The 23,779-nt window shown below is 41.3% G+C and overlaps 1 protein-coding gene across 1 annotated transcript; it reads left to right on the top strand.

Moving 5' to 3' along the window:
- Positions 1-435: 435 nt before the first annotated feature.
- LOC117503737 (tropomyosin alpha-1 chain-like) lies at positions 436-20,656 on the top strand. The gene is made up of 3 exons (XM_034162960.1): positions 436-631; positions 908-1,033; positions 20,504-20,656. The coding sequence occupies exons 1-3, from the start codon at positions 518-520 to the stop codon at positions 20,654-20,656; spliced, it is 393 nt and encodes a 130-aa protein (XP_034018851.1). The 5' UTR covers positions 436-517.
- The last annotated feature ends 3,123 nt before the right edge of the window (positions 20,657-23,779 follow it).

Genomic DNA, 23,779 nt, shown 5'->3' with positions numbered 1-23,779 from the left:
TGGGTAAACTACAGAAAAGTTAAGTAATGTTGCATTTATTAAATAGATAAACCAATACAATTGAATTTTATCCCTTCAATTTACAGGAAAATTTGATCCAGCATGCCATTACTTGGAGAGTTTGCTTGTTTCCACACATTCCACATCCTTTTGTTTCCCTTCATTTGAGCCACCTTTGCATATCATGAGGCAACATTCAGAATTCTGATGTTGACACTCCCATGAGTCTTTTGTCGAAGGGCTTATTCTCCCTTGGTGGAGGGACATGCACTCTACTGAGTGTCCTTCTAGTTAAGAGCACAATTCTCCCCTTGCTTCCAAGAGCCTGGGCTTTGTGTTTCTAGGAGGGTACTGTCATGTGGGGGCAGTTCCTCCCTGAGTCCTGGCCCAGTCCTGGAGCTGCTCAGCTACATGTTGGATTCAGTATAGATTCTTCTCCAACTCGAGGTCCCGTGTGGTTCAGACATTCTTACAGTTTTTGTTGTTTGTTTTTGGCACGCACACTAAGCAAGCAACCATGGACACCATCAAGAAGAAGATGCAGCTGCTGAAGCTTGCAGAGGAAAACGCTTTGGACAGAGCTGAGCAGGCCGAATCAGACAAGAAAGCAGCTGAGGACAGAAACAAACAGGTTGGCATTGTTCTTATACTGCAGCTGTGCCATTTGGCACAATTCACAGGAAGAATAAGATAAAGGGAAAATTTCACATTGAAATAGTTCAGAGAGTGCAGCAATAAACAGCCTTGATTGCATAAACTTTACACAAATGTGTGGAATATTTCATGTTGATGTAATTTACACGTATAATATGATAATATTTAGTTGTACATTGAGGTGTCTCATGTGCAGTTAGGGTCAGATTTTATTGCAACCAAATCTCTTCTACTGCATGTGGACCTAAACCAGCTTGAAGATATCCTGATGATGCTGCAGAAGAAACTGAAGGTCACCTGGGATGAGTTGGACAAGTACTCTGAAGCCTTGAAGGATGCTCATGAGGAACTAGGATTAACTGAGAAGAAAGCCACAGAGGTGAGTTTGGGCAAAAACTGAAACATAAAGGGGACTCTTTATAAGCTCTGACCTCTAATCACCGCTGTGGTCTCCTTAAACCACCACCAATCCCATCAGACTGGTACACTCACTGATGAGATTATGATCCAGTCAAATAAAAGACACCAATATGGACTCCCAATTTTTAAACAAAGATGGAATGAAAACAATAAAAAAAGTTGTGCCTTTTGGAACTTGTTAATGGTTAATTTGTTGGTAAGAAAGCCTAGTAATAAATATTTTAAAAACAGTGAGGAAATAGGAAAAAGTTTTTTTTTTTTCCTGAGTGAAAATTTTGACTTTGTGATCACAGTATTTGCAAAAAAGCAATATTTAAGGCAAAAAAAAGTCAAAGTTAAGGAGACAAAAAAGTCTCCTTAAACTTAAATTTCTATATTTCAATGGTTTATCATATTCTGCCATATAAAGTCAGAATATGATCTCTGTGTGAGCATGATGATATGCTGTCAAAACTGGTTTTCTCAATGTTATGAAGTTTAAAAAAAATCAAATGTATGTCATCATTTTGACTGTAAGTCACAACTAGGAAATAAGATCTATATTGTCATATGCACAGTAAAACAAAAACAGCGGTTCCAACAATGGAATTAAAATTATACAACAATAATAAAGCAGAATAACAACCCCTATTTAAAAAAGACTTAAATGCTCCATGCCTCATCAGTCAATGGGAACAATGGAGAGAGAGAAGAAATGTTGAACATATTATTCACAAGTCTAATGGCCTGTGGGTAGAAGCTATTTATGAGTCTTGTTGTCCTTGATTTCACACTCCTGTAGTGTCTCCCTGACAGCAGAAGTGTAAAAAGACCATGTTGTGAGTGTATACTGTGCTTGGTAATGGTGTAGGCCCTCTTGATGTCAGTGTGAGGTGACAAATGAAGCTAGAGATGCACAACTAACACCAAATTGTAGCTGAATCTGTACTGATTGAGTAAGGTGTCATCAGATTTGATGTAGCTTCAAATGTTATGGAGCTAGATCCAGAAGAAAACCGCCATTACCGAAAAATCGTTTTTATACAATAACTTTTGAACTAATAAAGACATAATTGTTATGTCGGACGCGGTCGGAGCACCGACCCAGCGTTTGACAGGACCCAGCATAAAATAAGCAGAGCACGGTTCAAAAGATAACAGAATTTAATAATCATAGTGAGTTTAGTGATAAACAACCAAAAATGTCCGCGGTCTGGTGAGGTTCTCAGCAGCGCAAACGGTCCGGAGCCACAGCAGTTCAGACCCAGGGACTCCGCCGACACCCCCCAGGTGCCTGCGACAAACCGAGTCTGTGAAGAAAGAAAACATGAGGTGAGTCCAACACTCTCCACCCAGAGAGACACAGCTCAAAGGTGCACACAATCAGCAAACACTTCCTGGCTTAAATATATATCAGCTTCTCACCCTGCAGGCACGGAACAACTCAGTTCAAAACTCCACTGCAGCAGAAGCTGATTAGACAATTAGCATAACGTGACAGCTCACTAACACAAGGTGTGAGGGACACCAAATCCACTGTCATTACTTCATAAAAGTCACCAAAACCAAATTACCTCAGGAAGTGTTGAAGAGCGTGAGACCTCACCCAATCCTCCTTCACAGACTGTGGCGTCAAACCTGGAGCGGTCTCTGCGTCTGTAATGGTGAGATTGTTCTCCCGACGCCGATCTCACACCTGCTCACAAGGTCGAGTCTCTGGCAATCACACACTGTGCATTCAAGGTTTAAGTGCAGCAATCTCTGATCAAGACAGAATACACCACAGCTGTGAGTCCTGACGACCTGCACGTGAAAACAAGCCTCAGGTGTTCAGGGTGAGGTCCTAATACTCAGCCACTCAGTCCTGAATGCATACCACCTGGTGGGAGAAACAGAAAACAACAACCAAGCCAGCCAAACACCCCAGCACACAACAATAAAAGTGATTCCAAGTTCTAGTGGTATGTTTTCATGGTCAAGGATGTCAAATATAAAGGAAAGAAAAGTGTATGTATCATAGTTTTGGTTGTAACACTGAATTGTTGAATAGATCACTGTGCCAAGGAGGGAATCTCTTTAGGGTCAGTGACCCTATGGCCTTGTTTAGAGAAGTGTTTCATAAATGTTAAAAAAAATTCATATATTTGCAGTTTAGTTGAATAATAAATTGAATTTTGTCTTTTATTTGTTTTTGTCTATAAGCACATGCAATATCAATATCAGTGCTCAGATGACAGTAGCTTCTGGGAAAGGTGCAAGTTGCAATAAACTGTGATGCCAAGCACTAAGGATACATGCTATCCAGTCACAGCAGATGAAACCTTTTTTGCTACTGAGCAAACATCATTGTTAGACTTTTTTAGGTTCAATGATTCCAAGGCGTGTAGATGTAATGGCATCAGTGACCCCATGGCCTTGGCAGAGGTTTGCACTCTCTGAGTGCTTCTAGTTCTTTCCTGATACGCAGTTACTGAAGAGACAAATATTCGGATTTTGAACTGCACGCCACTAAACGTCCCGACATTGGAGAAGAAGAAGGAAGTGATATCAGCGCCGGAACCATTATCTTAATAGTCCCATTAATTTATGGATTACTTTATGGATTTTTACAGGCTACTGACAGCCCCGTTTCCACCGAGTGGTTCGGGTCAGTGATGCATGGTTTTTATGTGTCAGAACGGTTAATTCTCACCGGCAGAATACTTTGGATTGGCAGGTGGAACACTTATATTGACGAGTGCGGATGCACGGTGTCTGCAGCTTCTCAACTCAACACGGAGGCAAAACTGAGTATTTACACATTATTTTATTTTATTGTTTTGTAGAGCATGGGATAATTTCGTTACGTGCAGACTGAGACGTTATGAGCAGATGACGAGCTATGAGTCTTTTAAAATGCGGCGCAAAGGCAGCGCCCTCGGTGGAACAAGAGGATCCATTCACAGCAGAGACTCGATCCATCAGCCGCAGACACAATTAACGGATTACACCTGTAGTTGACCTTGCCTGTCCTGGATCCGTACAGCCGAGACTCGACCCATCATAGACTTTTCTTCAGTTAGGACAAAGAATTAAATTATTTTCAGATGTTTTCATCAGACTAAAGATGATCTCACTGAAATGGACAGTTAAGACTAAAGATGATCAGATCATATATTTACTCCTTGTGTGAATGGTTTTAATATTTAATAATATGTTACACTACTAATGTACAGTACATTGACTGTATTCAAGAAGGAAACAATATTTATTTTAAAAATAGCTGATATTTTCAGTCCCTCGTGACATTTTTCAGATTTGAAATGTATGTATCTGTTTCTCAGAAAAAATCATAAATAAAAAAATCCACACTTCCTCATCACTTTTTTCTGATGTCACAGATACTAAAACTATTTTTATTTCATCAGTTGATTATGACCAAAGAACTTGCAAAAAAATAAAAAGTTTATCATCTCCAACCGCATGCCAAAATTGGCTGCATTATTTATTTATTTTTGTAAATTATTTTTATTTTATAATCACCATTCTGTGTTCTGAACTCTGCCAGTATCATCACTGTTGTAGCCAGCACAGCCTCGCTTCGCCGTAATTAAATAAATACATTAATGTTTTCTCAACTAAAACGAGGTTTGAACTGGACAAAGACTGCTTTCACTCCTGACTGAAAGATTCCTGGTTCCAACTGGAGATAGCTCTGAAACTCTCCTTTCCAGATGTTCTGTTCTGGGGATTCTAATTGAAAGCTCTTCAAAGGGGTCTTTGAAACCTGCATCAGTGAAACTCTAGTCAGTGTAAATTAGACGACATTATAATTGCCTCATGTCAAGGCCGGAAACCTTCCAGATCCACCAGCGTGCCTCTTCCAAGACAAGATGACCATAAAACTGTCTTGACAATCACTTTTCGCCACAGGTCTAAGTGAAGAAAAAGGCCTTTGAATGAAAAAAAAAGAACAATTACTCTACATATAAAAATTCAAAAGTTTTCTTGTTGTTTATTCAAGCAAATGCTTTACATATATTCCATGTAACGACATGGGTTCATTGTAACTGCTGTTGTGTTGAATGTGATTTTCTTGTCTGAATTATTAATATTTTGCAGGTGGAATATTCTGTTTAACCAAATGGTGTGTTTAGGATGTGTAAGTAACTTTAATAACGTTATATTAATTCAAAAGTATCTTACAACAAAGTGTGTGAAGACATAGGTAATGTTTTTAAATAGTTCACTGATTTTATGTCTGCCCTCTCTAAATATGGAGTTTTTCTGTGAAATTACACATCCACAGAGGTGGAGTTAATGATGCAAGTCCCCCTTTAAAAGTTCCAAAACAGAGCTTCTCCACCCCTTCAGCAACCCCGCTCGGCAACTAATTTTGTGGCCTGTAGCCTTGTGTAGCTAAGCTACCACATGGGTTTCTTTGTTCATTCTAACATTAACAAGTTACAAGTCACAACTCTTTTTAAAGCTCGTCAAGTTGTTTTTGTAAGATTTTGTAAGATAACTTCCTAGTGGAACTTTTCAGAATAAGAGCAAATCTACAGAAACGCGACTTTTCCTTTTTTTTTTTTGTAACTTTACAACGCCGCTCTTAAAACTTTAACTTTTTCCAGCAATTTTTGGGGTTTGCCAATTTTTTATCCGCGGGTATGGCCAGGTCGCAGCTCCACTCACCGCCTTAACCTCCCCAAAAGTCTCCTTCCACTGGACACCTCCAGTAGACAACACATTCCATACACTCAAACACCGTTTCTCCACAGCACCGATACTCACTCAACCTGATACTGAGAAAATTTTTTTTGCTGAAGTTGATGCATCAGAGCTAGGGGTGGGCGCAGTGTTGTTCCAGAGGACTGTGGAGGACAATCGGATGCACCCATATGCCTTTTACTCCCAGCGCCTAACACTGGCCCAGAAAAATTACAATGTAGGCAATCGGGAATTGTTAGCTGTTAAAGAAGCCCTGTCAGCATGGAGACACTGGCTGGAGGGAGCTGCAGTCCCATTCATTGTATGGATGGATCATAAGAACCTGGAATACATCAGAACAGCAAAACGCTTAAAACCCCAACGGGCCAGGTGGGCTCTGTTCTTCGCCCAGTTTCAGACCACAATTACCTTCCGTCCAGCAAAAGGAACAACAAACCAGACGCCCTGTCCCGGATTTACCTGCCTAGTACATCCACAACTTCAGAAACTCCAGGCTCCATTGTCCTGTAATCTACGGTTGTGGGGTCCCTGACGTGGGAGGTGGACAAAGCGGTCCATGAGGCTCTGTCTCACCATCCTGACCCCGGCGGAGGACCTTTCATGTTTCACGACTCAAGCCTGTCCATTCCAGTGACCTCTGTCCTCCCAGACCTGCTCCTCCTCCTGACCGAATCATTGATGGCCATCCCGCCTGGTCTGTCACTAAAATCCTGGACATCCAGTGCAGGGGTCGGGGCTACCAATATCTGGTGGACTGGGAGGGTTATGGACCAGAGGAGTGCTCCTAGGTGAAGAGGAACCTTATCCTGGACCCTTCTCTCCTGAGGAACTTCTCCCAGCGTCCGGGACTTCTTCCCGTGCAAGGCGCCAGGGGGCTCCCGTTGGAGGGGGGGGGGTGTAATGTCAGGATTTCCCCCGGATCCTGGTTTTAACTTTGTCTTTTAACCAGTGTCATATGTTAGTTTCTCTAACAGTTATTTTTCACACCTGGATCAGATGAGTGATTATTGACAGACTGTTTAAAAACTGACTTTCTATTCAGCAGTTGCCAGATACTTGTGAGCATTGCCAGACTTTGCCAGACTCTTTTAGACCTTCCAGGTTCTTCCAGAGCCATGATACATGACCCAGACCATTACCAGGAGGACCAAGCCTGATCGCCTCTCTGTGACCTTGACCGCGTCTTCCTGCTGTGTGCTTAAGACACCCGAGCTTCCCGCAGCTAAACTTCAGGTAACCTGGCCTCCCCTCTAATTCCCGTATTAGAGTGGTGTCTTTCCTGGTGTTCCAGATGATTATTGCGCAACTCCCATGATGCCCTGGCTCCTGGTTCCTGGCTACCTGCACAGCTATGTCACTTTGGAACTCCTCGGCTCTCTGCTCAGTGCACGACTCTGCCACACGCCAGTTAATTTCCTCCTCATCTTAGTGGGATCCCGTTCTCACTCGTTGACTGTCTGTGACTGCTATGATAAAGAACTGTTCTAAGAACTCTTCCTAAGAACTGCATGACCTCTGATATCAAACAATTAAGAACTCAGCTGTGTCAAGTTTTGCTTAATTGGAACTGCGTCACATGCAGCACTTGACCTCTGGATACAATTTATGAACTGTGAACAATTCTTGAACAGTAAACCTTATTTCTTAAGAAGATAACATTATTTCCTGACCTCCAAAGCAACCTGTGTTAATCCTTTGGTGAACTGTGACTGTTTTGAGGCTCCAGTGTTACGAGTGCAGTCACTCGCCCTGTGTGTCTTTAGTTCCTGGTTTCTGAGGTAAGCGTTCCACCTGGTCCTGGTCCTTGAACCTTAGGATAATGCAGCTTCCTACTTTCACCGCCAGGAGGCGGGCCATCTCTCTATACTGCAGGCACCCCAGGGCAGCACCTTTTATTTATTGTTTATAAATAAATATATTTTCCTTTGTACTCCTTCCGTGTCCAGCTCCCTACATTTGGGTCCATTGCCCAGTTACGTCCGGACCCCTAACCATAACACATATATTTGTTTGATAATTTTCTTAATAATAATTGGCTTCAATATACATCACTAAATTCAAATCAGATTTATTTACTTAATTCCTTAAGCGTTATTTCACGGCTTTCTTTCAACGTCTCATGAATAACAAAATGTGTCCATAAATTAACTTATTTAATTAATCACTGTCCAGACTCAAAATCCCAGTAAACTGTTCATTTTCTTGTATATTTGTAAATAAAATGTAAATATTTCAACTGTGGTTCATTGTGTTCAGATGGAAACTTTTGGTCAGTATTGTAGAACTTACTACTTTAATGATTTGAGATTGATTAATTGATGGTTGTGTAAAGTTCCTGGTCTTTTATAATAAAACCAAGTGGTGCCCTGAGAGGACCTTTCAATATTAAAGATTAATAAATCTTAATATTCAAATTTCCTTATATTTCTGGTCTGCCCATTTGATTCAAATAAGTATTAAATCTTAAAATGAGGTCAGTCCAATTTAATTAAATTTAGGATTTTAATCATTCCATTTGCTACATATTATTGGTGCCTCCGTGTGAAGTGCCATTAATCCCAAATTATTAAATTAAGTGATTTAATTTCACTACACTGTTGTCAGACCGAAGGTTTTGCTCCAAGGATAGTCTCCCTCATTGTGGTCTAAATAAGGCTCAAAACTATAAGGCTGTGTCCCCCATAGCTTCTTCAGAAACATTTTCAGACTGGACTTAATAAAAAGAGCTCCAGACTAGAAAAAAAATCGTCCGAAAACAGCTCGACCGCCGCTGTGTTTGCAATTGATTTGGGCTAAAATCAGCAGGTCCCGTTCTGATGACGTAGCAACAATATGGCCGCGGCTGAGGGTTGAAATGGAGCGCAGGCTTGTTTATCCTTCACCTGCGCACTTACGATTGACTTTTATTGTTCAGGATTTTTTTAAAGTATCAACATTTCATCATTTTTAGTGATTATTTGTTCACATTGTTTGGTGTCACCTACACTTTAAGTGAAATGCTTATTGGACATTACTACTTTTGAAAAAAAAAAAAAAAAAAAAAAAAACTTTTCCAAGTCAACGTTTGTGACTTTGCAAGTTAACTGAAAATAATATTTTTTCCCAATCAAAAGTATGAGGGGCAAAAGTAAATTTTCAAAGTAAATATCTTTGACACTAAAATCATATTTTAGTTCAGATGTCAAAGTTTTACCATTATGAAAGGATCAAAATTATATGATAAAAGTCAACGTTTAAGCTTTCAAAGTTGAAACATATAAAGTCAAACTGTTGACTTTCTCAGACAAAATGATCATATAAGACAAAAGTGTAATTTTCTCATTTCAAATTATATCACAACTCTATTTCAAATTTGACTTTGGAAAAGTCCATTTACCCTGTTAAATTCCATGAATTAATGAATAGACAAATTAATGCGGCACCCCCTAAAATAATTAATGTTCTCATCTCATAACTTGTTAGATTTAAAGGGCAGATAAAGAAAATAAAATGATTCAATGTTTGCTGGTTTGATGCACCAGATCAATCCAAAAATCAACTTTGTTTTTTTCTTATGTAATATAGCATTGACTTGTCTGCCACCTGCTGAACATATCTGGGCTGGATGGGGGAATATTCGTATATTCACATGCATGAAAGAAATTATGAGCAGGTGTGGTTGATGTCACATGTAGCTTAAAATGAGCTTGTCAGTTTCTTTTAGCAGGGGTGGTGGTCAAGTGGTTAATGTGCTTTGTTTCAGTGCAGAAGGTTCTGGGTTCAAATCCCACCCCTGCCACATTTCTCCATGTAATGTGGAGTTGCGTCAGGAAGGGCATCTGGCGTAAAACCTGTGCCAATTCAACATGCAGATCCACCTTGGATTTGCTGTGGCGACCCCAAGTGCAAACAAGGGAACAGCTGAAGGGACTTACTTTGTCAGTTTCTTTTATTACCAAAGCCAATGTCTGGCCACCAAGACAACCTCTGGTTATATAACTCAGGAGTCATGTCAAATACGTATCATTTTAATTCAACAACATTTCCACTTTCAAGTCAGAATTGTGATATACAAAGTCAAAAATAAACTTAACGCATGATTATCATTATGCAACTTTTGTTACTGACACTGTAGTAATAAAACAACTCATCCTTTTTTATCAATAAGAATTGTGAGACAAAAATTAAAATTCCAGTTCTCTCAGTCAACATTTTGATATTATAAGACACCGTTGTGTTTTGTTTTCTTTATTTGGCCATGTATATTAAAAACCAGGATAACACATGAAAGTGGAATGACACTTAAAATCTGTGAGATATTTTATTATTCAAAAATAAGGAAAAAAAAGGCAACATTTCCACTTTCTAAGTGACAACTGTGGCCAAGTCAAAAATGACCATTATATTAATGTAACGGAGGCCAGCAGGTATCGCTGTGCAGATGTAGTTAGTAAATCTCACTCCCAACAGCTCAAAAAGGATTCTCTGGTCACAAGGCCAGAGCCCTGGGTTTTAGCCTTCTGGTTAGAGAGCCCGACTCCCATGCCGGAGCTTGTGAGTTCGCGTACCGAGGGGAGCGAATGGGCGGAGTCATAACACCACAACGCAGAGTGCAGCCGCTACAATGGTGCTGTGTACCCGGATGGGAGTGAGTTTAGGGGGGTGAGTGTAACGGAGGCCAGCAGGTGTCGCTGTGCAGATGTAGTTAGTAAATCTCACTCCCAACAGGTCAAAAAGGATTCTCTGGTCACAAGGCCAGAGCCCTGGGTTTTAGCCTTCTGGTTAGAGAGTCCGACTCCCATGCCGGAGCTCGTGAGTTCGTGTCCCGAGGGGAGCGAATGGGCGGAGTCATAACAACAACGCAGAGTGCAGCCGCTACATTAAGTAAATATTTAAACTTTACAAGTACTTGTAAGATAACTAAGAAAAAAAAAAAAAAAAACTAAAAAAAATTCAGTTTTAAATTTAAACATTTAATTAAATTAATTTATTTAATTTATATAGCACCAAATCACAACAAAGTTGCCTCAAGGTGCTTCACACAAGTAAGGTCTAACCTTACCAACCCCCAGAGCAAACAGACAGGTGACAGTGGTAAGGAAAAACTCCCTCTGATGATTTGAGGAAGAAAACTCACGCAGACCAGACTCAAAGGGGTGACCCTCTGCTTGGGCCATGCTATAGATACAATTGACAAAACAATTTACAAAACAAATATACAGGAAATGTTGCTGGTGCACAGGACGGGAGGGTTGCAGAGGTAGACATCACACCCATCTCTGAATGGAACCGCACCTCAAACAGAGAGAAAAATCAGAATCAGGCATCAGAAAGAAATCAAATACAGCATAATTTGTCAGCACTAAGCAACAAGAAAAACAGAAGAAATACTAAGGTGATCACCAGCCACTAGCCCTAAGCTTCACTAAAAGACCCAGACTTTAGATAAAGTTGCTTCGTTTCCTAATAAAATTAATTTAAAAGGGTAGTCCTGCACACTGAGACCGCAAAGCCTGGGCCGATACGTAAGGTTTAATTAGGTCATCTAGGTAGGGAGGTGCCAGTCCGTGAACAATTTTTTAGGTTAGTAGCAGAACCTCAAAATGTGATCTCACAGGGACAAGAAGCCAGTGAAGAGACGCCAAAATGGGTGTAATGTGGTCAAACTTTCTGCTTCCTGTCAAAAGTCTGGCAGCGGCATTTTGAACCAATTGGAGACCCCTAATGCTGGACAGCTGTAAACCAGAAAATAGAACATTGCAGTACTCCAATCTAGAAGAAACAAACGCATGAATCAGGGTCTCAGCATCAGCCATAGACAGAATGGGACGAATCTTCGTTATATTTCGCAGATGGAAGAAAGCAGTCCTTTAGGAACAGATCCAGAGGTTAATGAGAGAGTAATAGTTTCCAGCACAGTCAGCCCAAGAGTGGGCCACAAGTCCTTAAGTAGTTTTGTTGGTATAGGATCAAATAAACAGGTTGTGCTTTTTGTAGACATTACGAGTTTCATCAGTATGCCTAGTGAGATACTATAAAATTCTGTAAATCTAGATAATACCTCAGTAATGGCGCCCACCTTAATCGTAGGGTGTAGTGGCTGGGTTAATGCTTGCTGGGATATGTTTAACCTAATGTTTTCTATTTTCTTCCCTAAGTAATCCAGGAAATCTTGTGCTGTAAAAGGAGAGCGAACTACAAGTGGTTGTCCATGAATAAGTGTTGCCACCATGTCTAACAAGAACTTTGAGTTATGCTTGTTTTTGTTGATCAAATCAGAGTAATAGGTCCGCTTTGTAGCCAGTAATGCATGCTTATAGTGTTGTGTGTTGGGGGGGCGTGGCTGGCTGTTTTGGTGTTCTTTTCTTTTCTTTGCTCTCCAGGTGGCATGAGGGCTGATTTGTCTGTGGAGAAAGTGCTGGCTGAAGAGTCCTCACCCTTATTAGCGTCATGTGGAACACCTGTGGCAGGGGCTCACGTGCAGCCTTGAAGACTTGCAGCTGGAGCGGATAATTGGATGGCGTTCTGCATATAAGTCGTGTGATTTGAGCAGAGCTGCCGGGAACTCAACCTTGTGACGTTTGTTTGTGAGACGCTGAGGACCGCGCCTGGGTTTGACATATCGAGCCCGTGAAGCAGGGAAGGGTGAGGACACATGCTGTCAGCACACGCTAAAGGTAATTAAGTGATTAAGTAATTGTTGATAGTATCTTGGTGCTTGGTTACACAGTAAATTGAGATTGTGAGGAGAATTGTGCAGCTTGCTTCTCACTGCGGTGGCGTGCAGGATAAGTGATCCTCCACTTGTTGTGAGGGGCTGCTCATTTGCATAAAGTTAAAAAGAAACATTGACCTGAGTGTGTTGCTGATAGCGTGTGTTATGTGAAAGATAGAGTTGTACCTGCTGACTCACCTCACCTTTTCTTTGCTCCACAGAGAATCGGTTTGTCGTGTCCACCTGGGGGGTGTTTGTCGGTGGTAGTGGGTCCAGGAGCGCCGGGCTTTAATCCTTGCGGGCGCTGGAGAACGTGCCACTTATTACTCCACCAGAGGGACGCTTTTTATGTTTTACATTTGTAAGCACAGGTGAAAAAATAAATTGTTTCTGTTGGGAACCGCCTTCTGGTTATTTTTACCGCTGGGTTCTGTCAGACGCAGGTCCGCTCCTCAACCCGCGTCGACACATAACATATAGTCTAAGATAGCATCACGCCACGCAAGGTGGAATACTTCTAATTTTGAACTACGCCATTTCCATTCTAGATCTCTGTATCTGTTCCTAAATGTTTCAAATCTGCAGTGATTAACCCATTACTTAAGAATCTGTTGGGGAAAGTGTAGTGACACGGACCCACAACAGGGGGCGCAAATGAACGGTCAATAGATGAGCCAAAAGGTAACAATTTAATGTTGTGAATGTGCACGACTATACAGACAATCTCAGAATATGATAGCAGTCAATACACAAAGGTGACGTGTGGGCAGGCTCGAGGATAGAAGACGTCTGTCCTGAGAAGAGCCGGAACCACACGATTTCCGCCGCCACCGAACCTGGTGAATACTGGAGCCGCCAAGTACCGAATTCCCAGGTGATCACCGTCCCCACCTGTCGGATCTGGTAGTGCTGGTGAGGAGCACAAACAGTGAGATGTGGGTGTGTGCACACCCAGTAACAAAAACAGTCAGAAGGTGGAAAGTCACCTCCACCTCTAATCACACACTCGTGCAGCTCCTGATAACCACTTATCTGGTTGGAGTGTGAGCGAAGCCGTCGCTGATCACACCAAATGCCAATCCCACAGATAAGGAAACACTTACAGGAAAACAGCTGCAAAGAAGTTCAGACTATTAGTCTGTTTTCAGTTTAGCAGAGAATTACCTTCACAGGTAGATGATATCTCGGCAATGAGAATAATCTCTTTGAGCCACTGCAGTCTGCTTTTAGAAAATATCATTCCACAGAGATGGCTCTCACTAAAGTGGTGAATGATCTTCTGCTTGTAATGGATTTGGACACCACTATGGTTCTTGTGCTGTTAGAACTCAGTGCTGCATTTGATACCGTGGATCATCATATTCTACTTGATAGGCTGGAAAATCATTTTGGGATTACTGGGAGTGCCCTTGCATGGTTGACAAAATACTTACCAGTCGTTCTCACTGTGTTTTGTACAGTAACGCTATCTTTAACCTTAGTAACATGAAATTTGGGGTTCCACAGAGATCCGTCTTAGGTCCCCTGCTTTTCTCCCTTTATATAGCACCCCTTGGGCACATAATGTGGCGTTTTGGGATTACCTTTCACTGCTATGCTGATGATACTGTTATACATGCCGATAACTGCTGGTAATCTCATCCACATAAAATCCTTCGAAGAATGCCTTGCATCAGTGAAAAGCTGGATGTCTAGAGACGTCCGACTTTTAAACCACCTGCGAAATATTGTGAAGATTCGTCCCATCCTGTCTATGGCTGATGCTGAGACCCTGATCCATGCGTTTATCTCTTCTAGATTGGGCTACTGCAATGTTTTATAGTCTGGTTTACTGCAGTCCAGCATTAGGGCTCTCCAATTGGTTCAAAATGCTGCATCCAGACTTTTGACACAAAGCAGAACGTTTGACCACATTACACCCATTTTGGCATCCCTTCACTGGCTTCCTGTCCCAGTGAGATCAGATTTTAAGGTTCTGCTACTAGTCTATAAAACTGTTCACAGACTGGCACCTCCCTACCAAGCTGCAGTGCTGGGCACAGCTAACCAAAAAATTAGCTTAACAGATAATCAGCTAACTGAAAAGTTATCTTTTATAAAGCTAAACCGATAAACCACCCAAAAATTTATCTGAAGCTATAGATAATGATAACGTCCAGTATTGTCTCCGGTACACTTGCAGCTACTAACAAGCTGATTTTGAGTTTTGAGTTTTAACACCACAATCGCTTCTGGTAGCAGCAAAGGCAACTACAGACCCAAACAATGAGTCAGCTCTGTCTTTGAGCACCGTACTCACTACTGGAAGCTCCTGTTTACTACATAGCTTCCAACAAAGAAGCAGCTGAGAGGAGCAGCGAAGCTCAACTCTCTACTCAGTAATAGTCCGGCGGCTAAGGGACAAATTTTAGGGGAATCATGCACTTTTATACAAAAGCGCCAAAACTTTATCAGAGGTACTTTATAGTGTCCTGAAGTATATAAGATCGGGAGACACTGAATCCTATAAATGTCTACACTCTAAAAACTTGGGTTTAAGAGAATAACCATTTTCAGCCTTCTACAGCATATAATTCATGACAAACTCTTATCCAAATGTCTTTTTAAGTTCATAATATAAACTTGAAGGTTATGAAAAATGTATTAAGGCTAAGTAGGGATGCTTTGAATGTACTTCAGTGTGCTTACACTCTTAGAAAAAGCGTTAATCTAGGGAAAGTGACTAAATATTGTCTAACTCATTGTGAATATCAATATACCTACGCAATATAGCTGTTTGCGAGCATAGGGCAAAGGAAAGATGCTACTCATGCACTTTAACATATTTACACTCTAAAATAACAACAGTGTTTGAACGGAAAGAAATGCTTTTTTATTAATTACAAGAAATCAATTTTGTTTTTATGGCCATAACCATTATTATTGTTGTTATTATTATTTTATGTTATTAGTATTAAGACGATTATCACCATATTTTTTAACTGAAAACATTGTAAATACCTGGTTGGCAAACTTCCTAGATATGCACAAATGTTTCATGAATATTTTTAATGAACTACTCTCTACAGCTTTCATGCTAGGAAGATCACAGTGACCTAATTTTATGTCTCAGAGGTAGAGGCCTGTTAAAGATCCCTACAGGCCTGAAATGAGTCCTGTACCTTTCCATTTTGAAACATACCACCCTGCTAATGTATAAGGATGTAGGACGACGTATGACGCCGCACGACGTACGATACATGATCACATAAGCTCACTATAGCTTTTCACTAGTTGCAGTAACCATTCTCTACAGCTTAACAATGTCCAATCTTGATCACTGTGTTGTGTGTTGGGGGGGGTTTGGCTGGACAAGGTTGGGTTGTTTTGTGTTTATTTTCCTTCCCAGGTGATTTGGGGCTGTTCTCTGAGGAAAATGTGCTGCAAAAGAGTCTCTCTCCTCTGTTACAATGATTGGCTGCACCTGTTGCATTCTCGTGCGGCTCTCTATCAGGACAATCCACGACACCTGTGATGTTCACGTGCAGATCTGAGGACTTCCAGCTGGTACCAATGTAGTGATGAAGAACTACATTTAAACCAGCAGTGAGTTGGATAAGATTGCCGGAGAATACGACCTTGTGACGACCGTGTGGGGACACTGAGGGCCGTTTCAGAGTCTGACATCGCGCCTGTGAAGGCGGACGAGGGTGAGAGGCAAACGTTGTCAGCACACGACAGAGGTGAATATTCTGAAAAGTTTATCCGTGAATGTAAATTGGCGTTTATACGCAGCTATAAGTAATTATTGGTGGAAATTGTTTGGCGTGCTCCTCACGGCAGTGGCATGCGGATTAATGATCCTCCACTAGCTGTGAGCAGCAGCCTCTTTGAACTAAGTTTGAAACCAGACCTAAACGTGTAGCTGATAAGTTTGCCTCTAAACAATATTTCGTAGTAATAAGCGTTGAATAATCTCATCTCTGTTCCTCCTTCGCAGAGTACAGTCTGGGAAAGTTACCTGGGGGGGGGGGGTGTTGGCGGAACTCCTGAGTCCTGAACGTTCGGACTCCGACTGTTGAGACGCTGAGAGAGCGCGCCGCCTTTTCACCTCACCAGAACTTAATTATTTAGTATTTCATGTATAGCACAAAGGGAGAAAAATAAATGTGTTTTCTTTTTGGAACTGCTTCTGATTATTTCATGCTGGGTTCAGTCAGATACTGGACCGTTCCTCAATCCGCGTCTTATCCATAACACACTGGCCCCCTACATAATAACCATATGATTGTATTGTCATATGAATAGCAAAATATACACTGTATTATAACCATGCAAACACCCTTTTAAAAAAAGCAGGATACAGGGCTAAAATCAAATGTCTCCCGCTTTGACATGACTTAATATAACCTAAAGAGTCCCTGGACAAAGTTTGGGGCTTTTGTAAAAAAGTGCACGATTCTATCCCTTAACAGCTGGACTAAACAGCATTGCCGTGAGGCGGAGGTCTCGGAAAATAAAGCAGTGCTGACTTATGGTTTGGTTTATAAATAAAATTAATACTGATAGAATAACTCCATTAATGTCAATTCTGTCATTTGTACAAAGTTAAAATATAACATATATCTTTTAATGTTGAATAATGCACTAATTATTAAGTTTTGTAACAAACACAGACAGATGGCAAAAGATTATGGATAAAATGTGCCTCAGCTAACACTGATTGGTTGACTCATTCATTCTATGTAAACCAACACATTAATGTGAGGTGTGTCATGTGTTAGTGTTTACAGAGAAATGTGCTTTTGAAAACTATGCCATTTTTTATTTTTTGAAGAAGAAGAAGAAAAAAAAAAAAGCAGTTAAAAAAAAAAAAAAAGCCAAGTTGTAATTAGATAACCGTCTGATATAACCTGTGTCAAAATAAATAGAACACTGCCAACTACTGGACGCTCAGTACTAGGGTGAATACTGCCATGAACACTACTGGCCAGCAGATGGCAGTAGAGACCGTGAAAACTTGCCAAAACAAAATTCCAGATAATCCATGTCTGCTACGTTTAAGATGCGTGGAATTTAATAAATGCAAACTGAATTTCAGACATCTTATATATATTACTTTGGAACAAAGATGACAGACAGTGTTTGACATAAGCAGGACTCTAATAGCAAACAGGAATCGATTGCAATGATTCCAATTGAAAATAATGACATTTTTTTACATAAAACAAACACAATAATGTCTATAAACCCAGAGAATATATTCATGAGAGTTTTAGGCACAATATACAAAGAGTTTAATTCTATTGTCCGTGTGGAGCCTGATCAGAGCATCTGAAATGCATTTCTTCTGTCATGAATGTACTGAGGTACCCATAATGCACCTGGGCACAGCATGTCCACACTTAAACCTTCAAAATTAGTGCATTACTTTAAAACTAAAACATATATCTGATATTTTCACTTTATAAAACTTCAAATGTAACGTCAATTTAAATACCGTATTTTCCGGACTATAAGTCGCACCGGAGTATAAGTCGCACCAGCCACTTTATCCATTATAAAGAAAAATAAACCATAAATAAGTTGCACCGGAGTATAAGTCGCACCAGCCACTTTATCCATTATAAAGAAAAATAAACCATAAATAAGGTCCACTGCACTATAAGTCCCATGGACATACAGGTATGTTAACATGAAAAGTTCAGATGATAATATTGTGACGGCTACCGTTTTCGGATGCATATTTCACCAGTCGCAACTTGTAATCTGCAGAGTATGATTTTCTTTTTGGTGGCATTTTTTCGGGCCTTCTCCGTTGTCTTGTTATGTTATCAGTAACGTTAACATTTTTATTTTTCTATGGTAGTCAGAAGTCGCAGGAACAGTCACACAAGCCTCGAGTGCCCTCTCGTGAGCTGCATTTTACCTACAGATATGTTTGTATTTTGCGGACCACATTGCGAGCCGAACCATGCAGCGCCTACCTGCGCAGCTCATGACCACCCAGCGGTGTCGATCCAGCTCCTTCCAAATGCAGACGCTAATCCTCCGCCGTCGCTCAGTGCTCCCATGCAGCTCTCAGCGTCAACTCTGCTCACACTGATATCCAAGGGTTGAAGCTGTTTTGTTAGCCGTCCCAGAATAAACACCATGTTCGTCTGCTTCAAACGCTTTTCACAATCATCGACGCCAGCTCCTTCCAAGTGCACACGCTAATCCTCCGCCGTCGCTCACCCAATGCTCCCACGCAGCTCTCAGCGTCAACTTAAACACTCTGCTCACATTGATATCCAAGGGTTGAAGCTGTTTTGTTCGCCAAGCCGGAATAACAGCAAGCACCGTGTTCGTCAGCTTCACACGCTGTGGGTGAGGTGAGGAATACGCATCCAAAGTTCTGTTCTCTGATTGGTTATCGCGACCAGCGTGAACTATAGGATGGCCGTCATACTACAGTGCCCATGATGCATTGCATTTCCTTTTCCGGTGGCCATTTTAAAACATAGATCGACTCTGTCACGTAAAATTGTTTTGTTACAGTAAATTAATTGAGATCCTACCGGTATATTTTTCATTTATAAGTCGCACCGGAGTATAGGTCGCACCCCCGGCCAAAACATGTAAAAAAGTGCGACTTATAGTCCGGAAAATACGGTAACTTGTCTGACATTACTTTGGTTAAAATTTTAACCATAAGTTAAAATTGTATGCCTCTGGATGACTTGGGTTATATTGCCAGCATATCAGTATGGGGGCAAAAGAAATGAGCCTTTTTTCTTTTTGTGACGAGTTCTTCTTTGCCTGCATAGAATAGAGTGGTTTCTTCTAGAATCAGCTCTTCTCTGTTTATGGAGAATAGAACTGCGCTTCTACTATAAAACATATAACAGGTGGATGCTTAACTGTTTTTAGATTTCATAGATGTTTGTAACTATTCAGCTTTGTTTACGTCTGCAAAAATGTTAGCGGTCTAAAAATTATCGGACCAAAACGTATCGGAAGATAATTAGTCCGATGATAGTTTTCAAAGTTATCTGAAAAGCTAATCCGATAATGAAAACATTATCTTCGATAATTAGCGGAACTGTGCCCACCACTGCCTAGCTGGCCTAATTAAACCTTACGGGTACAGGACTACTTAGTGTCCTTAGGGTGAATAAAAAGTCTGCGTGTCATAGAGCTTTCTCTTATCGTGTCCCTGCTCTGTGGAATGATTTCCCTACGTCAATAAAACAGTCAGATTCTGTGGAGACTTTCAAGTCCAGACTTAAGACACACTTATTTTCCCTTTTGTATGGCAAGCATACTGGCATAGTATAGTTGTACGCTTTTTACTCTTTTAATTCATTTTATTAGGAAACGGAGTGTGCCGCCGCCTCAACTTTACCTAAATTCTGGGTCTTTTAGTGAAGCTTAAGGCTAGTGGCCAGCGATCACCTTAGTATTTCCTGTTTTTCTTGTTGTTTAATGCTGACAAATCATACTGTATTTGTTGTCTTTCTGATGCCTGATTCTGTTTTTTCTCTCTGTTTGAGGTGCAGCTCCATCCAGAGATGGGTGTGGTGTCTACTTCTGCAACCCTCCTGTCCTGTGTACCGGCAAAATTTCCTGTATATTAATTTTATAAATTGTTTTGTCAATTGTATCTGTAGCATGGCCCAAGCAGAGGGTCACCCCTTTGAGTCTGGTCTGCCTGAGGTTTCTTCCTCAGAGGGAGTTTTTCCTTACCACTGCTGCTCTGGGGGTTAGTAAGGTTAGACCTTACTTGTGTGAAGCGACTTGAGGCAACTTTGTTGTGATTGGCACTATATAAATGAAAATAAATTGAAATTGAAAGTTAAACAGAAATAAAAGAAACAAATATAACCTTGTAGAGATTAGAAGGGCGTCAATTCAGTGTAGCAGTATGGATGAGCTGAATGATCTTCAGCTTGTGGTTGGATTTCAGCCAATCAATGTAGCAGAGTGTTCTCATAAAAGAGGCCAGGGAGCTCTCTTCTCTCTTTGAATTGTGGAGGTTTGCTGCAGGTGTTTGTCTGGTGTTTCCACTTCTGTGTTCCTGTGAAGGGAGAGACGTGGGAGTTGCCGCTGGTTGTGCGCTGCTCGGCACGGATGGTGCCAGGTGGCTGTTGGACGCTCTGGTGTGGTGTTCATTCCTCGGCTTGTGCTGTATTGGCTGGGACCAATGCAGTGTTACAGGTTCATGATCGAAAGGAGTGAGCTCTGCATCTGTCACTATTGCTTTGCCTGGAGTTGAGTCCGTTACTCCACCCTGATGTCTGCTGCTACCTGCCAGGATGTGTCGTCAGGCTGGAGATTAGGCTGATGCCTGCTTGTGGAGTTGGTGGTGTGATGGTGGTGTTCGGAGTGGACACCTGCAGAGGGGGAATGTGGATTTATGTCAATGTATGGACTGTTGGTTTTATGATTGTTGTTCCTGTCTTTTATAATAGATCAGTTTCAATAAGTTTTTTTTTGTAAGTGAACCTCCTACTCTGCCTCATTTGCAACAAACCTGTGTGCCTTGAGTTGAAGTCATTCAAATTTGAGAATTCCCTGGGTGAAATTCCTTAGGTGGTGTGAGAATCCGACCTATCTCACGATTAAAAGTAACTTGTCCGCTTCGCTACATCAGCATACAGTCCATCGGAAGCAAGTTGCAAGATTAAGCCTTATTCACAACCTTGTGAAATTAAAAATTCCATAGTTTGTCTTTTAAGTCAAATTTTTAACTATGTAAGTAAATAATATATGATATCATCTTCTCAAAGTTGAATGAATGAATGAATTTATTCATTTGGCACACACACAAATTCAACACAAAAAAGCTCCTCAAGAAAAAAACAATTTCACAATCAAGCTGTGCGACCAAAAGGATGGAGGCAGAAGCAAAAGATTTTATACACCCACCCCTTTTACCATATTAACATTAAATTATATATATATATATATATATATATATATATATATATATATATATATATATATATATATATACATACATACATACATACGAGGTCTGTCCATAAAGTATAGGTCCTTTTTATTTTTTCAAAAACTATATGGATTTCATTCATACGTTTGTACGTCAGACATGCTTGAACCCTCGTGCGCATGCGTGAGTTTTTCCACGCCTGTCGGTGACGTCATTTGCCTGTGAGCACGCCTTGTGGGAGGTGTGGTCCAGCCCCCTCGTTGGAATTCCTTTGTCTGAGAGGTTGCTGAGAGACTGGCGCTTTGTTTGATCAAAATTTTTTCAAAACCTGTGAGGCACATTGAAGTGGACCTGGTTTGAAAAATTCAGCTGGTTTTCTGTGAAAATTTTAACGGCTGATGAGAGATTTTGAAGTGATTCTGTCGCTTTAAGGACTTCCCACGGAGCGGGACGTCGCGCAGCGCTCCCAGGCGCCGTCGTCAGCCTGTTTCAAGCTGAAAACCTCCACATTTAAGCCTCTGTTGACCCGCAACGTCGTGAGAGAACAGAGAAGTTTCAGAAGAAGTCAGTTTCAGCATTTTATCCGGATATTCCACTGTTAAAGGAGATTTTTTTTAATGAAAGACGTGCGGGCGGATTCGCACGTCGGCTTACAGCCGGCGCACCACGGCTCAACAGGAAAAACACCTCCGTTGGAAGCCTTAAGGACAAGTTGGAACATGCCCAACTGTTAAAGAATTTCTCAGATACTCACTCCACTGAAAGCCATCAAAAGCCACCTGGATTTTACAAATGGTTATCAACACGGAGGTGTTTTTCCTGTGGCGGCGCATCGCTCACGCAAAACTCACGCATGTGCACAAGGGTTCGAGCATGTCTGACGTACAAACATATGCATGAAATCCATATAGTTTTTGAAAAAAATAAAAAGGACCTATACTTTATGGACAGACCTCGTATATATATGTATATGTATGTGGACTCATCAGACCAAAGCAAACTTTTCCACTTTGTGTCTGTCCGGGCCCAGAGAATCCGGCGCCGTTTCTGCATGTTGTTGATGTATGGCTTTCACTTTAAATGGTAGAGTTTTAACTTGCACTTGTGGATGTAGCGACGAACTGTGTTAACTGACAATGGTTTTCTGAAGTGTTCCTGACGCCACGCGGTAAGATCCTTTACACAATGATATCAGCTTTTAATGCAGTGCCACCTGAGGGATCGAAGGTCACGGGCATTCAATGTTGGTTTTCGGCCTTGCCACTTACGTGTAGAAAGTTCTCCAGATTCTCTGAATCTTCTGATTATATTATGGACTGTAGATGATGGAGACCCGTAAATTGAAAGTTGAGAAACATTGTTCTTAAACTGTTGGACTATTTTTTTCACACAGTTGTTCAGAAAGTGGTGATCCTCGCCCCATCTTTGCTTGTGAATGGCTGAGCCTTTTGGGGATGATCCTTTTATACCCAATCATGACACTCACAATTAGTGTCCTCAGTTCCCAAACACTTACTGAGTGTTGTTAGAAGGAAAGGTGATGTAACACAGTGGTAAACATACCACTGTCCCAGCTTTTTTGAAACGTGTAGCAGGCATCCATTTCAAAATGAGCAAATATTTGCACAAACGCAAGAAAGTTTTTCAGTTTTAACATTAAATATCTTGTCTTGGTGGTGTATTCAATTGAATATAGGTTTAAGAGGATTTGCAAATCATTGTATTCTGTTTTTATTTACATTTTGCACAACGTCCCAACTTCATTGCAATTGGGGTTTTGTGTGTGTGTGTATATATATATATATATATATATATATATATATAGAGTTGAATTTGAATACACCTTTCGGTGATACTCGGACACGTCATCAGTGAAGAACCCAGGGTCATAGGGTGTTTCGGGTCTTTGATCTTCATACACCCTCTCCTGGGCGACCCAGCCGGGGGAGATCAGTCCCCGACTTGTGTCCAAGTGGCGCGTTGTTCCACGGATCCCCCCTGGGGATCCACAGCCACCTTGAGGCCCTCTCTGCAGCCTCCAGTGTATTTTTGATGGCTCTCTTGAATTGCAGTCCCTTCACTCCAAGGAGTTTGAGGGTTCTCACAAGTGAATGGCCAGCGAAGCCGCGGCACCCGACCTCGACAGGCTCACAATGGGCTTTCCAGCCATTGTTCCGGCAATCAGAGATGAGCTCGGCATATTTAGCCTTCTTTCGCTCGTTGGCCTCGTCAATGCGGTCCTCCCAGGAAACAGTCAGTTCTATTAGGACCACTTGCTTGGTGGACACCGATGCTAACACCATGTCTGGGCGGACAAGAGTGGTTGTGATGTTATCTGGGAACTTAAGCTGACTGCCAAGATCAACTTGGAGTTTCCAGTCGTACGCTGTGGTGAGGAGCCCCCCCGA

Source organism: Thalassophryne amazonica, chromosome 2 (genome assembly GCF_902500255.1).
Source record: "Thalassophryne amazonica chromosome 2, fThaAma1.1, whole genome shotgun sequence".
NCBI lineage: Eukaryota > Metazoa > Chordata > Actinopteri > Batrachoidiformes > Batrachoididae > Thalassophryne > Thalassophryne amazonica.
Note: the sequence above shows the minus strand (reverse complement) of the source record. Positions and strands in the feature narration are given on the sequence as shown.